General features: G+C 37.8%; 1 protein-coding gene across 3 annotated transcripts in view; it reads right to left on the bottom strand.

The window, feature by feature from the left end:
* The window catches only part of COL6A5 (collagen type VI alpha 5 chain), a 130,539-nt gene that overhangs the window by 20,051 nt on the left and 93,917 nt on the right, over nt 1-16,571 (bottom strand). For all 3 annotated transcript variants that reach the window (XM_046676902.1, XM_046676911.1, XM_046676918.1), the window contains exons 36-37: nt 14,270-14,360; nt 11,845-12,053 (exon numbers count right to left, since the gene is read on the bottom strand). In XM_046676902.1, the coding sequence (XP_046532858.1) occupies nt 11,845-12,053; nt 14,270-14,360 (300 nt within the window). The remainder of the gene's footprint in view (nt 1-11,844; nt 12,054-14,269; nt 14,361-16,571) is intronic.

The raw sequence follows: 16,571 nt of genomic DNA, 5'->3' as shown, positions 1-16,571 counted from the left end.
TTTTCTATGAAAGAAGAAGCATGTTTGAGAACCTAATCAGGCAAGAAGTAGACTTCTAACTGCCAAAAATTCGTTGATCCCCATTTATGCTCGACCTATTATTAAAGCTTTACATTTATTACTTTATTTAGTCCTCACAAGTGAATTGATTAACCTATCTTAATGCCATAAAAGTTTAATAATGAAATAGAATGCAACAAAACAACATCATGGGTGATTTCATTAACAGGGCAAATGCTCTATTAGATGTTTGAAGGCTCAAAGAACTCTGCATTCCTAGAGTAAACTGTACATTATCTTTTTTATCTATTGTTGGATTTGCTTGTTTGTTTGTTTGTTTGCTTTTTTGGAGTGAGGAAGATTGGCCCTGAGCTAATAACTGTGCCAATCTTCCTCTGTTTTGTAGGTGGGATGCCACCACAATGTCGGTTGATAGCGGTGTTTAGGTCCATGCCTGTGATCCAAACATGTCAAACCTGGACCACAAAAGCAGAGTATGTGAACTTAACCACTACACCACTGGGCCAGCCCCTGTCTTTTTTTTTTTTTTTGACAAATAAAAATTGTATATACTTAAGATGTATAGTGTGGTGTTTTGATATCACTATACTTGTGTAGTGATCACCACAATCAAGCTAATATTATTGGATTTGATTTGTGAAAATTTTGTTTAGAATTTGTGCATCTATGTTCATGAGGAAGGTTGGCATGTAGTTTCTTTTTCATGTAACGCCTTGGCCTGGTTTTGGTATTATGGTAATCTGGCCTCAAAGAATGAATTGAGAAGTAGTCCTTCCTCTTTAATTTTCTGTAAGAGTTTGTGTAGAATTGGTATTATTTCTTCCCTAAATGTTTTGTTGAATTCACCAGTGAAGTCACCTCAGCCTGGAGTTTTCTTTACAGGAAGGTTTGAACTACAAATTCAATTTCTTTAATAGGTTTAGGACTATTTAGATTACTTCTTCGTGAGTGAGTTTGGTAACTGTGCATTGCAAGAAATTTGTCTATTTCACCTAAGCTGTCTAATTTACAGGCAAAAAATTGTTTGTAATATTCCCTTATTATCCTTTTAATATCTGTAGAATATGTCTCTTCTCTCATTCCTGATATTGGTAGTGTCTTCTCTTTTTTCCTGGTGAGTTTGAGTATAGGTTTATCAATTTTATTGATATACTCAAAGAAACAGCTTTTGGTTTTATTTTCTCTGTTCTATTTATTGAGTTCCACTTTAATTTTATTAGTTCCTTTCTTCTGCTTACCTTGGGTTTATCTTGTTCCTCTTTTTCTGATTTCTTAAGGTGGAAATTGAGGTAATTAATTTGAAACTTTCTCCCTTACTGGTACAGGTATTTTATGCTATAAATGACCTCCTAAATACTGCTTTAATGGAATCTCACAAATTCTAGGGTATTTTGATCTGATTTTCATTCATTTCAAAATGTTTTCTAACTTCCCTTTTGATTTCTTCTTGGACCATGGGTTATTTAGAAGTGCTTTTTTAGTTTCCAAATACTTGGGGATTTTTCAAAGATCTTTCTGCTGATGCTTTTTAATTTAATTCTGTTTTGGTCAGAGAATATACCTAGTATGACTTGAATCCCTTAAAATTTTGAGAATTGTTTTATGGCCCATTAATATGGTCCATTTTGGTAAATGTTTCATGTGTACTTGAAAAGAATGTGCATTCTGTTGTTGTGTAGATTGTTCTATAAATATCCATTAGGTCCAGTTAGTTGATAGTGCTGTTCCAGCCTACTATATTCCTGATGATTTTCTGTTTACTTTTTCTGCCAATTATTGAGAGAGGATATTGAAACTCCCTGATGCTCTTTTCATTTTTCTTTTTAATCTTTTTTCCTCCCTGAGTTTGATTTTGGATAATTTCTATTGCTATATCTTCAAGTTCACTAATTTTTTCTTTTACCAAATCTAATTTGCCATTAATCCCTTCCAGAGTATTTTTCATCCTGGACATACAGTTTTCATCTCTACAAATCCTATTTGAATCCTGTTTTTATATCTCCTGTCGCTACTTAACTTTTTAAAATATGGAATATAGTTACAATAACTGTTATACTATCTGCTAATTCTAACGTCTATGTCAATTCTGGTTTGGCTTTGCGTGGTTATCCTCTTAATTATGGGTCATATCTTTCTGCTTCTTTTTATGGCAGACATTGTGAAATTTTTCTTATAAGATGTTGGATACTTTTGTATTTCTATAAATATTCATGTACCTTGTTTTGAGAGGCAGTCAAGTCACATGAAAACAGTTTGATCCTCTTGGGTCTTGCTGTTATGATTTGTTAGGCATGTCTGGAATGGTGCTTAATTTAAGGCTAATTATTCCCTATATTAAGGCAAGAGCTTCCTGAGCTTTCTCCCTAACACTCTATGAATTATGAATTTTTCCAATATTTCTGGTGGGAAAAGGCACTATTGCTGTCCCCATGTGACCAACTGGCATATTCTCTAATCCTTTCAGATGGTTCTTCCCCCAGGCTCAGGTCATTTCCTCACATGCACGTGCTATCAGCACTCTGCTGAATAATTAAGGGGGGAGCCTCTTAGATCTCTTGGCTTCTCTCTCTGTGTAGCTCTCTCATCTCTGCTATCCTATCCTGTGACGTGTTACCTCTTTGGTCTCCCTGGACTCTCAGTTCTGTCTCCTCATCTCAAGGAGTGCATTGGGCTCCACTTGAATTCCCCTTTCCTGCACCATGGCCTAACTCTCATGGCAGTAAGCTGGAGCAATCATAGTGTTCCCCTCATTTGTTTTCTAACTCTCAGGGATCACTGTCTTTCAACTCCTGATGTCCAGTGTCTTAAAAACTATTGTTTTATATATGAATGAATGAAAGAATATATATATGTTTTTTCTTTTGGTTATTTCATTAGGGAAGTAAATCCAGTAAATTCATTAGGCATTTCTAACAGATGACAACTGACTATCTTGTTTGAGATGTTCCTATGTTTTCTTCCTTCTCACAAAGGACTAAGAACTGGTTATTTATATGCCAGATTCTTCCTTTATCAATACATTTATAACCACTGAACAGGATTTTGTATTTCACAAGCATGTTTGAAATTTATGGGCCTCTCATTCCTCACCAGGAACCTAGTGTCAAACTGTTCTTAGAATTTTGATCAAGATGGAGGTCCCTGATTAAACCACAGTCACGTACCACATAACGATGTTTCAGTCAGACAGACTGCATATCTGGTGGTGGTTCCCTAAGATCAGTACCATACAGCCTAGGTGTGTAGTAGGCTATACCACATAGATTTGTGTAAGTACACTCTATGTTGATGTTTGCACAACGACAAAATTGCCTAACGATGCATTTCTCAGAATGGATCCCCATCATTAAATGACACATGAGTGTAATAAATATGAAACTGAAAGTGCAGACAAAATCATATATTTTATATTGTTCTTTGTGGTGGATGCTATATTATACACTTTAGCCCTAAAACATCACCAAGCAAAACATTTCTAGAGTTCTTGGCTGTAGTGTGTTAGGGTTTGTGAGGATTAGTTAAATGAATATTTCTGTCTTTTTGAAGTTTACAGTCCTGGAGTAGACTAATCATTACCTGCTCTGCAACCGGGATCTCTGTTTTCCAACTACAGCATTTCAGCTTCTTTAAAAAGGCCAACCAACACACTTTTTAAAAAAGGATTTCATGGGGGCCGGCCTCGTGGCAAAGTGGTTAAATTTATGCACTCCGCTTCAGCAGCCCAGTGTTCGCCAGTTCAGATCCTGGACACAGACCTATGCACCACTCATCAAGCCATGCTGAGGTGGCATCCCACATAGAAGAACTAGAAGAACCTACAACTAGGATATACAACTATGCACTGGGGGGATTAAAGGGGGAAAAAAAGAGGAAGATTGGTAACAGATGTTAGCTCAGGGTTAATCTTCCTCACCAAAAAAAAGAAAGAAAGAAAGAAAAAACATTCAGGCTCTTTAAAAAGAAAAAAGTATTTCATAAATGTTCCAGTAAAAGAAAGGGTGACTTACCATGCTGGCGAATTTTTTTTCACGCATTGCCCATACCAGAAATATTACTGCTTTTTCCAGTTTCCTCATTATAAATGAGCAAAATCTCAATCCTTTTCCAAAGTACCCAGCAGAATTGTTTTCTAAAGAGGTACATTTCACCTACAAAATCTCTACAAATACATTCTCTACCTAATTATATGGGATTAACATGAAACTCAAAGAAGCTAAACATAGATGATTATGGCTTGAAAACTCTAAACTTCAGTCCAATGTAAGGTGTGATTATTCTACTCTGAGTTTAAATTCATCTTTCTTAGGGAGACTGGGCCTTCAAAAATATTTTCCTTCAAGAAAACCTGGCAGACATCTGGGTAAAATATACCCATAGCTCAAAGCAATGCTGTGTATTTTCTGGAAATGTCACTGAGCGTAATTCCCCTCTTCAATGCTGTGGAAGAATTTCCTCAGAATGGTAGAGGAGCAAGGGCTGGTTCACTTTATTATGGATGAGGCTTGGAAGGAATGAGGGACCCAGCTAGATTTCCAGGGCAGCGCCCCAGAGATTAGCCTGACTCTGGCCAAGATTTAAGCCATATCCTAAGTGCACTCCAGTAACTTCAGGGAGAAGCGGGGGTGGAAAGGGAACTGAGGGAGAAGACAGAATCTAAAGGACCTGAGCCATTTGGACTGGGATTAAGTATGCTGTGCAGCAGCTGTGCTGTCTTTCATGGCATTGGTGGGAAATCTCAAAAAATGCATGAGTTATCCTGTGGTCTGCCTTGGAATTAGTCCAGGGGCCAAAATGAGCTATGTATTCTCCATAGGCAACCCACACATGCAACTGAGGCTACAGTATGTGTGAACTTCTATCCACATGAACTGTAGCAGATATTTTTCAAGTTAATATTTTTTTAGAAGACTTCCAGTGAGGTTAGCAATGCTTTCTTTTTCACTTTTCCACTTTCGGAGTATTTAATTGAGCGCTCTACTTTGCTTCCGGTCTTGTGTTCAGCTCTAGGCATGTCTTCTCTGATTTAATCTTCATGCAACACTATGAGGGTGGAATTATCGTAATTCTCATTTTACAGATGAGCAAGCTCAGGCTTGGAGAGGGTAAATGACTTGGCCAAGAAATGGCAACCTGTAAGTGGTAGAGGCGGGACTTGATCCCTGTTCTGTGTAACTCCTACAGAAGAACTGGTCATCAGATATGAAGGTGGAGCAGAAACATTACAGGACACATTAACCAGCTCACCAAAGGCCCTGGGACGTCACTGGCAATTCTTTTCTTCTCTAGGCATTGTATATGAGCACAACCTTTGGAGTCAGTTTGAGCCTTGTCTCTGCCATTTTTTAGCTCTGTGACCCTAAGTCTTCTTCATGCCTCATCTAAAAAATGGTGACAATAAACCACAATCTTGTAAGGTTTTTTAGAGAAATAAAGTTTTCACAATGCCTCACATATCCTAAGTACTCTACAAATATAATTTTTAGAGGGAAACAAATAGAAAAGTCTTAGACTTCTGAAAATGTTGCCTATGACACTATATTCTGCAAACCATAGAATTTCCATAAGAAAAAAATGCCAAGTCAACTGGTATCAGTGGAACACAACTTACACACATGTGCACAAGTGCACGCATGTTCTTAGAAATGGGCAAGTTCACTCTGTTGTTCATGCACGCTTAACTGCAGAGGAGTTGGCAATCATTTACACTCCCCATTTAACACTGCCTATCCAGGCCTGTCCTCTCTTCTGTCTGGTGACAAGCTCTAAGCTGGGGCACCAAGGAAGACAGGCACAAGTGTGTGTCTAACTATGTGTCATTGATTTTTACACCAAAGGGAAATATAGACACATTTAAAGTTCTCTTGTTTTGTTCTATGACGTCCTCTTTCTCTGATTTGTCTGAACAAGTGGGGGTGACTGTCTTAAAACAGATTGTATCCTTTTCCCCAAAGGCTTAGAATAAATGTCTTTCTTGGCCTAGACTTTTCTAGATGGCACTTAGTCCGTAAGACTCACTCTTGCCATCTACTTCACACTCAGAAACAATAGTCTGCAGAAGGTACCAGCATTCTGAGAAAAAGTGATGCATGTGTTAGGAGTCATTTATACCCACACCACTAGATCCGGCACTTTGGTTATTATGTGTTATGCTGTGCCCTGGCCTCTGGCTGAGTTTGTAAGGTCAACTTATTCTGGCCTTATGGCCTTTGGGTGAGTTTAAAAGCAGGAATTTTTAAAAATGAAATTAAATTATAAAAATAGAATTGCACCACCAGAATTGTTTTAAAATAACTCTCCCAAATGATGACATGATTTAACTTATTCTCAGATTTAGCAATTGGATATAGTTCCTCATTTTAAAATGCAGACAATGCCATCACCAGGCAACATGGCATGGAGTTAAAAGTTAGCATTTTTGTGCAGACGGGCATGGGTTTGAATCCTGGCTCTGCCACTTACAAGCTATGTGACTTTGCTTGAGGTTCTTAACCTTTGCATCGGTGTCCTCATCTGTAAAACGTAATAATAATAATGACGATGATAGATGTTTTTGGTAAAGATTAAGTGAAATCACGTACATAAAGTGCTTAGTGTGGTGCCTGGCACATAGTTGCACTAAATAAGCAGTAGCTTCTATGGTTACTATTATTTCACATGAGCTGTTTAAACATCAAGAGAGACAGTGTATGCAATATTTTGAGAACTGTACTGATGGAATAAATATTGGCCCCCAAAGCCTTCCATCTGCACTTTTTATTCAACCGAATACTTTCTGACTCATATTAGGCATTTTTCTGTATGCAAAGAATACACTCTGTTGGACTACAAGCTCCTTGAAAACAGCGCCTCTGAGTCCTTTTTATTTTAAACCTCTCTAACCCCTCAAAGAGACTAGTTCAGGGCTTAACTCAGAACAGGAGGCAAATACATATTTGCTACATGAAAGGATGTCTGAACAATCATGTGAAAATCCATGTAAATGCTTAGCAGAGTCCTTTCATGTAGTAAGCTCCCAATGAGGGCTGCCACTGCTACCTCCACCACCACCATCACTACCACCCTACCCTCATACCTATACCTCCACCACTGCCACCACCTCCATTGTTACTTCTTTCACCACCACCATCACCTCCCCACCACTACCATTATCACTACCACCATCATCACCACCTCACCCTCATACGTCTACCTTCATCTCCACCATCAACAATATCATCACCACCACCATCTCTACTACCCACTTCTACCATCACTATCAGCAACAGCAAACACCTTCACCACCATTGTCTTCATTACTATGATCAGCACCAACATGACCACCACCATCACCCAATTACTACTTCAAGTATCCAAGTTTTATTCCATTAGAAACGGGTCCACATGAAAAGAAGTCACTAATACTATAGAATATTGCTTTGTTAACTGCAACAAATGATTGCGTGAGACATACATAAGCAACTTCAGTGTACATTTGAATTCAAATAGTCCACATGCCCTGAACTCTCAGTTCACATTGGTTTTGCCCACATGCAAAACCTTCCAGAGAGATAATCAAAACTATAATAACAATACAATAAATTCCCAAGCAAAAGTAAATGCAACAACCTCAGTCTACAGTTTAAAATGAACAGGAGACTCAGTTTATGCCCCAAAGACCATCAAGGTGCTTAAGATTTCCTAAAGAGTTCATGAAACATGTCATTAAAATTCAGACATGACCACAGTTCTATTACTGACCTCCTCTTTAGAAGGTGTACCGATTTGGAAGTAGGATATTCAACTGGTGTTCAATGCATGACTCAGAAGACAATTCTGTTCATTTAATTCCAGCATAGATTAAAATTTATGAGAAGTAAAGATGCATATTCAAGTTCAATACATGACAGCAAAAATCAGAAGCAAGCTGAGTATTCAAGAGTAAATAGCTAAAAGTAGATAGTTAGATACATTCATTCATTGAAAGGAACATTATGAGGACACGGAAAAATCAAGACACTTATGTAGCTGGCAGCAATATGGAAAATGTATGGCATAATATTATGTGAAAAGCAGTCTATGCAATTGAATAAAACCACATAAACCTATACACCTATGGAAAAACCAAAGAATACAGTACACACTACAAATAGGTCAGCTTGCTTAATTGATTGATTTGAGATTCTCTGTACTCAAATTATATGTGGTATGATAGTACTTTTATAACTTTTTTTTAAATTCGCAGAATCCTGAGGGTGTAATGGGGAAACAGTGGACTGGGTATAGGAATTATGAGTCCATGGACTGAATCTTCTAGTTCCACGATCTTGGGGGCATAGAGTTATTCTAAAAAAGGGTTTCTCTCACTATTTGACAACTTGGATAACTCTTTGTTGTGAGGTGGATGTCCTGTGCATTGTAGAAGGTTTAGCAGCATCCACGGCCTCTACCCACTAGATGCCAGTAGCCCCCTCCAGTTGTGACAACAAAAAATTTCTCCAGACAATGCAATGTGTCGCCTAGGGTGGGGCAGGGTGGAATCTCCCCCGGGTGAATTTGCAAGAGGTGATCACTAAATACCTCTTCAGCTGTAATATCTTACAATGATTCAAAGTTAAAGGACATATTGGCTTTTTTTTTTTTAAAAAAAGGTGATTTGTAGATCAGAATCATATGAAAGTTATAAAAATAAAAAATGTAAAACAAAACCCATGCAGATTCCCTTGAGCACAGTTCCAGCCTAGTTGGGAGGGAGAAGTGTTGCTTCTCATTTCTCAATGAAACTCATTGGTAAGAACATCAGTTGAAGTTATCCTAAGGCCTGAGACTGCTTAAAGCTAGGAATGAGCCCCAGGCTGAGTCTAGGTTGGTATTTAATATTCATTACAAATTATCCTGAACTTCTTTTATCTTTAAAGTAGACTAACTGTATCTTAAATATTGGTTAACATAGCATCTTTGATGAAAATGCAAGGCTCGCCACTGGGTCAACAGTTGCAATTTAATTAGAATTAAACCACACATTTTTCATTACATAATTCCAAAGAACTATGTATATTCCATCGGTAAGTAATTAGGAGGGAGTGAATTTTTCAAGGAAAGTTTACATTGCCAATGTCGTGGTCAAAATACACCATGGTATCTCTAGACAATCTCTGTATTTCGATCTTAAACAGTGTTTCATCAGATAGATGCTGGCTGGCTGGCTGGTTGGCTGAATATTTCAGTGATCTTTCACGAGGAAAAGAAAATTATAACCCAGTTCACCTGGAACCCTGTGGAAACAGGCATTCTCACTTCTGTCCTGTGGTACTAGATACCCGATTGCTTTCAGCTCCATTGAGAACCCAGAGCAAATTTGGCACCCCAAAGTGGTAGGATGAGCAGTGGCTCTTAAACTTCAGCCCATATCCGAATCACCTGTGCTGCTTGTTAAACTTCAGATCGCTGAGCCCCAGTCCAAGTTTCTGATTCAGTAGGTCTGGGATGTGTGCTGAGAACCTGCCTTTCTAACGAGCTCCCAGGTGATGCTGATGCTGCTGGTTTAGGGACCACGCTTTGAGAACCACTGGGATAGTGGAGCTCAAACTTGAAGACATATGACAATCCTTTATAGTGGTTTTAAAGCTTGTAGCTTTTTCCTTGCCACTCACACCCCTAAAAGCGAAACAGTAATTCTGAGGAGCGCTTAGGAATCTGTGCTTATGAAGGACTTCCAGGTGATTCTCATACAGATTGTCTTTGAGCTGCTATGAGGAGTGGCAAGGGCCAGGAAAGGTGATGGAATTGAAGATGAACTTGGAAATCAGAGCAGGTAGAAAGAAGCAGAGGGAGAGGCACAGGTAGAGAGAGATAGTGGGTGTGCTTCTTGTGAAAGAGAGTGATACACAACTCATCACCAGCCCGCAGGACTCTGGGAACTCTATAAAATTTCCTAAATGGTTAAGATTCCCAACTTCTCCCCCAAGACTCAGTTCAAAGGCAGAAAGATCAGCCATAAGCCACAAGAATCACATTATAAATGAGTAACAAGCACAGCATATGGAGATGCTTATGAAAGTTATAGACCTTTTATTTGTGCAATACATCTGGAACTTATCAAAGCTCATCTCTTAGTAACTGAGTAAAATATCTGAACCACAATTTAGTTTCTACTGGTACAGCACATTATACAGGAAGTTCTCAGAAGGTCTTGACAACTGGCTAAAGAAAAAAAGAAAAGAACAGCACAAAGTCCCTAGAGAACAGTTGATCATCTTTAAAGGATAAAAAATATATACTATTCTTAGGTCTGAGACTCTCACTCTTTCCACGCTATCACAATCTTACATAATCCTCCATGGAACCAGCCCACTGCAGGAGAAATAGGCTGGGATGGGCTTAACTGACAATTTACATTTTTTCCTGCTAGAGCCATATACAGTTATTTCTTCAGCCAAATTGGACCTTACACAGCTATGAGTATCTTGATTGCCAGACATCTGAAAAATCTAATGAAATGTCTTATTACTGAACAATGGTCGCTAAAGACAGCTGCAAAGATGAGTTTCTTTTCTTTTTTTCTTTCTTAAATATTTAGTCCCAGCTGTCTTTCCTGCAACGGTTCACACTTCCGAATTATCAGACTTTAGAAAGCTTTCCTCTAACAAAACTATCACAAATGACAGTTTGGTATTCTAACACTGCCAAAACAACTTCTCTTTTTCCTTTTCTTCTTTTTAAACCAAACTGTAACAAATTCCTGTGCTTTGAGGGCTGATGTAATTCCCGTATCAGTAAAATGAACACTTAAAATTAACCACATCCATTAAAAAGAACAAATATTTTATTCTCTCCTTTAAGCTATGTCTATATCACAATAAAAAGTTGTTTTAGCTAAAAAATATATACACTTGAATGCCTTAATGCCATGGTACTACATACATCCAGGTTTATTTCATTATCTCTTTTTTGAGCCTTATTTTTAAACTAATGATTGATTGACTTTTTAATTCTTAATTCTAGCTTCTATAAAGGAAAGTTCAACTGTTTTAGAGATAAAGTTCAAATATTTATATTTCAGAAATAGGGGGAAAATGTGGGGACAGGAATGCTGAACCCAAGGAAAAGAAAATTTATTTATCCAAGGAAGCCACTAAGAATGAATAATTGGCATGAAATGGACCCCTTTTTCTTTTAAACTTACATATTCTAACAACACATATGATACTTATGACATAATGCTTTAAATGCTGGCATTCTGGCCAAATGAGCTTTTCAGAAGAGTCCAGATGCATAGATGGAATGGGTAAATAGTCTGTTTAGAATGTCACCCTTTTTTATGAAAATACAGACTAAACTCCTAAGTATCTGACTTATTTGAAACCATTAAATCCCAACAAAAGGTATTAATGCTTTGCTATTCAAAAGAGTAGGTGGTAGGTGAATTCATGCTTCATCATTTCCGGGTATCTCAGAAATAACTTAGACCTTCTCATGCGATCCCAAATTCTGGGGCACCGGCCAGGCCAACTTTCAAAGTCATTTTAATCCTTCCTTTGCTCTGATGCTCTCCATATTGCCTCCTTCTACATCACATTAACCTTCTAAGTTGTGGAATTTAGAGACATCTTAAGTTTAGGGAGAACATCAGGGACATTTCTTGGAGCTTACGTCAGCCATCTCCTTAGTGATGCCTGTCACGATTTAAATCTTCGCTTTCAGTAAAAGCAGTAGTTGTAGCTACCACCTTGAACTTGAAAATAGTTGCTTTAGATACCAGCCTCAATTTATTTGATTCTCTACCAGTGTTAAAAGACGAGGACCCAGTTACTTAGAAATTTCCACCATAACTTTTCATTTTCTTACCAGAATTGAGACTTGCAATGTCTTCAGAACCCTTATCTTTTTCATATTTAATTGTTAATTTCTGTGGCATAAACATTTGGCTTGGAGTGTAAACCAAATGGTCACTTCCATTATCCTCCAAGACAAAAGATGAGTCTCTCACAGTACTTAATTCCTCGTCAGTGAAGCTGTTCTCTCTTAAAGAAACCTCATGTGGCTCAGGAATAAATCTAGAAGACAAAACGGAAGGTTTTAGGTGAATGTAGATAACTTTGGGGAATGCAAACAAAATAACCCAACAATTTAATATAGTTAATTATTTCTTATAAGAAAAACAAGTGAGTGGTAAAAATCTAAATTCATTTCAGTCAAATAATTCACTAATATTTGTTATATTTATTATTAAAAAGATATAAATTGATAAATTAAAAAATTCTCATTTATCCTTCCTTTTCCCCCACCTGCTTATAGCCTATGAAATGCTACTTTGGAATAAACTAAGTCTGATTGGCCAGAGTCTTAAATAAATGACAAGAAACTCAATCATAGGTTATTTGGAACAACAAATACTGTGTCTCAGATTGATATCAATCACCATAGAAAATATGGAAAATAGTCATTTAATTTACCAAGAACTGCTCTGAGAAGAATAAGACTATATGAAACATATCTCACTGACATCATGCCTCTTAAAATGATGCCTACATTTGTATTCTTAAGAGTTTGAGTTCTCTATGATAATTTAACAGTATTGTGTGGTTTAGATGATGATATTTAACGTAAGTTTATTCTTATTTTTATTCTATTCATGCAACTTTATGCAATTTCAACGTCCATGTTTACATTTGTATTTGATACTGCTGTTTGGCACCCAGTAGTATAACTTTCACTATTGAGAGTTAATGAAGAAAGAAAAGAAGTCAGACATAATACATGAATAATAGACTCACACAGACTGAAAACCAAATGATATCATGACACGCATGATAAATTTGCAGTACTGCAGGTAAAGACAAGTGGTGAGGAACCGAGTCATCACGCAACAGAATAGGCATGCTGAAAGCGGACGTACCTTTGCAGCATGCATCGTATTTTACACATTTCACCAATAGGGACTGTATTTTTTAGTTTTTAGGAATTCTATTTTGGCAAAGCAGAATCATCTATTACATTAAACTAGTGTTTTAAATTTGTATCTTATTGAGTTTGCTTGGATTTGATGCACAAATTGGTTTTGGCCTGAAAGTTGCACAGGAATGATAAGCATATTGTATTTGCAGATAGATTTATGTTTATACATGTTTAAGTAACATTATAATATTTTGTCTGCAGTTCTGTAAGAATTGGTTTTCCTTTAAATGAGTTTAGGACTTATTCAGTGTTGGGAAACGCAGCTTCACATGACTTCAGCGCCATATTGTCCTTCAGAAGGTGTCGGCTGCTGGACACTTCCTTGCTAAACCACCAAGTAAATGAAATCTGACATTAGAGGAACACGTCCTTGCCTGAATTCTGAGGAACCCTTCATCTTGCCATTTTTCTCTGGATGTGTGTAAGAGATCTGATCTGTTCTGAGGAGCTCTTTGCTTAATTGCAATCTGAGAGGATGGAGTACTTATGAGCCTAAATCTGGGCTTTCACAAGGCTGTAGTCAGGGATCCAAGCTTGGGGAAGTACAGAGAGAAGCAGAGAGCCACCGAATGGGCCACTCCCATGCCGTTTGAAATTCAAGATTCATTCAGATTAATTATTTACAGTTTTATTTAGGATACATTTTAAGGAAAATTATTTACATGTGAAATTATATTGTGGGGTCTTTTATGCTATATTCTGAGGATGAAACAACGAATCATATGCAGCCCCAGACTTTAGTGAGACAAGATATTGGGATAAACTGTAATAAGAGCCTCAGCAGAGGTATAAAAAGGTACAAGAAAAGAACTATGGATTTTGGACTGAGAGTAAAGATGAGCTTCAAAGAGGAGACAGCCTTAATCAGTGCCATGAAAGTTGGGTTTCCCTGGAAGGACAGGGTCCCAGGCAGTGTGAGCAGAGGCAAGGAGGGGTAAATAAAAGTTCATGTGAGGCAGACAGGAGTCCAGTGCGGCGAGAACACAGCGCCTGTGGTGGGAGAGATGGGAAGTGAGGTTGAGATGGGTTGAGGCTAAATTGGGTTCTATTCTGGGGTAAATTTCAATGTGGGAATTTCTCAGGAAACCATGAATTTAAAGGCAAAATTGTAAGAAAGTCCACGAGGATGTTATAAAAACGTCAATCAAGAAAGCATGCTTGACGTGTAACTTCTGCTACAGAAAATGGAATACAGGAAAAACCTTTACTTCAGAGATCTTATTAGCTTACTCAGCCTAATAACCTGCGATCAGCCAATTACAAACCCGTCAGTCAAGTAACAATCACTTGTAAGCAGAGGAGCTTTCAGACTCACAGGAGACCACTATGTTGATGATCCTCTTCTTCTGAAAGGATGAGTCTGCAGGCATTGTCAAGCATCAGTGGTGGGTACTGATTAAATTCTCCTATTGAGAGAGCAAAGTTATAGTCAGATTTTTAAACTAGAAATCATGTTTGCCAGGTAATGAGAATTCCAACAGGAATCTTCTTGAAGCAATAAATGTCACCAAAATATTTCAGCAATATTTGGCTGAGGTGAAAACAGAAAATAGTAGCAACTAGAAATACCATTCAAAACTTCATTTTAGAGTGTTTTGCAGCCAAAGAATTACCAATGTCCTAGAAAGAGACCTCCTCTCATTTACGAGTTAAATGTGATGCAGAGACTCATGACTTCCATGTGCTCAGGCTAACATATCTAAGGGAAATTTTATTCTGACTCTGTAAAACTTTTTCACTCAGACATGCTAATGGATCAAACATAGAAAAAGGTAGTATTCTATTATTAATATTTATGATGCTATTTCTGTGCTTCTGCACCAATTAACACTGACTTCTAGGAGAAAAAAGTCACAGAAAAGATTTTAGCTTATGGACCTAAATAATATGTCCATTTACCCCCTTCCCATTGCTGTTCTATAAACTGGAATATTGAGAAGTATATCATTTTTTCCCCTCATTCAGGAAAATAAATAGTTTTTAGTTAAAGGAGGCCTTTGACCCTTGAATGATCTAAGACTCCATGAAAATATCTCAGAGAACACTTATGGTTTTATAATAATTGCATTTCTCTGGTTCCAAGATGAGCATTTTTTTCTGAAATGAGACTATGTCTTCTAATCAATTGCATTTGACAGTTGCTGTTAGTGAGGCAGGAGTTGCGAGGCAGTTATTATTGCCTGTACATGTGAGGACAGCAAACATGCCAGCACGAAAACTTGTAGAACTGGGGTCAGTAGCTTAGAAAAAATTCCCAGAAGTATTAGCAGAGGAGTCTTTGAACCGCTACAAACCATGCGGTTATCGGCAGGCAGTGAATTGGATGTGTTTAACAGCATTGCTCGGGGAAGTCAAAAGTAAGCTAGCTCCACATAATTGCAAAGCCACAGAGGAGCCCAGCAAGACCAGCTTTGAGTTATTTTACAGAAATAACTTGTTAAAACAGTTTTTTTAAAAAACTTTTAAAGTCTTTTTAAAAAGCTGCATCCTTATCAATCTTCATGGCCCAAAGAACAATATTGACTAGAAAAAGATGACTATCAATGACTCCGAGTCAAGAAATAGCTCACAAGAGTCAAATTTTGAATAAGAAGAAGTTTTGGGATTGCCTTAACCCATCTATTTCACGCATATTCCCTTTTTATGCATGCGCAAGAGTGATATACGGTAGTCTGTTTAAAAGAACTCTTTGAATTACTGTAAAATAAAAAACTCTAATCGGAACGTTGATATGAACATTTAATTGAAGGATTTCATTAATTAAAGGAGTCACAGGAGAAAGGTGGAGCTCTCTCTGCAGTGAAGACCGGACTCTCAAGCCCGTGTCATTGTGCTGGTGTGGGAAATTCCTGGAACACCTGGCAACTTTGGAATTCTAGCGTGGTGGGATTGGTTCCAGCAGAACCTAACTCTAAACATGCTCAGTTTTCAAAAAGAACAGGTGCAGCTCTGATTCTGTGGATCTTCTAGAGCAGCGTTTCTCAACCTCAGTGCTATTGACATTTTTGGCTGGATCACTCTTTGCTGTGGGAGGTGTCCTGTGCATTATGGGATGTTTAGCAGCACCCCTAGTCTCTGCCTACTAGATACCAGTAATATCTTCTTCCTCAGTTGTGACAACAAAAAATGTCTCCAGACATTTCCAAATGCCCTCTGTGGGACAAAGTCATCCCCAGTTGAGAACCATTGCTCTAGAAAGAGTATTTCTTGAACTATTTGTGGCGAAGGACAAGGTATTTTTATTTCTAATCCTTTACAACTGATACTTTTGGTTTATATCTTATTCCATGAGACAGAGTCCACTGTTCATGCACTTGTATGCCGTGGCAATGTCAAATTGCTTTAAAAGTTTCTAGATGCTTGCTCTCAATTTCTGTATTTCTCTCTTCACAGATCAGTTTGTGGACTAGCACCCATCCAATGAGTGACACTTTGTAGTGCATTGGCCTAGAGCCTTGCTATTCAAAGTGTCATTCTTGGACCAGAAGCATTGACATCACTTGGGAACCTGTTAGAAATGCAGAATTTCAGGCTCCACCCTCAACATACTGAATCAAAAACCTGCATTTTAACAAGATCCCTATGTGATTTGTATGACTCTTTGGGAGCAGCACAGG

The sequence above is a fragment of the Equus quagga genome, chromosome 1, assembly GCF_021613505.1.
Source record: "Equus quagga isolate Etosha38 chromosome 1, UCLA_HA_Equagga_1.0, whole genome shotgun sequence".
In the NCBI taxonomy this organism is placed as follows: Eukaryota; Metazoa; Chordata; class Mammalia; order Perissodactyla; family Equidae; genus Equus; species Equus quagga.
Note: the sequence above shows the minus strand (reverse complement) of the source record. Positions and strands in the feature narration are given on the sequence as shown.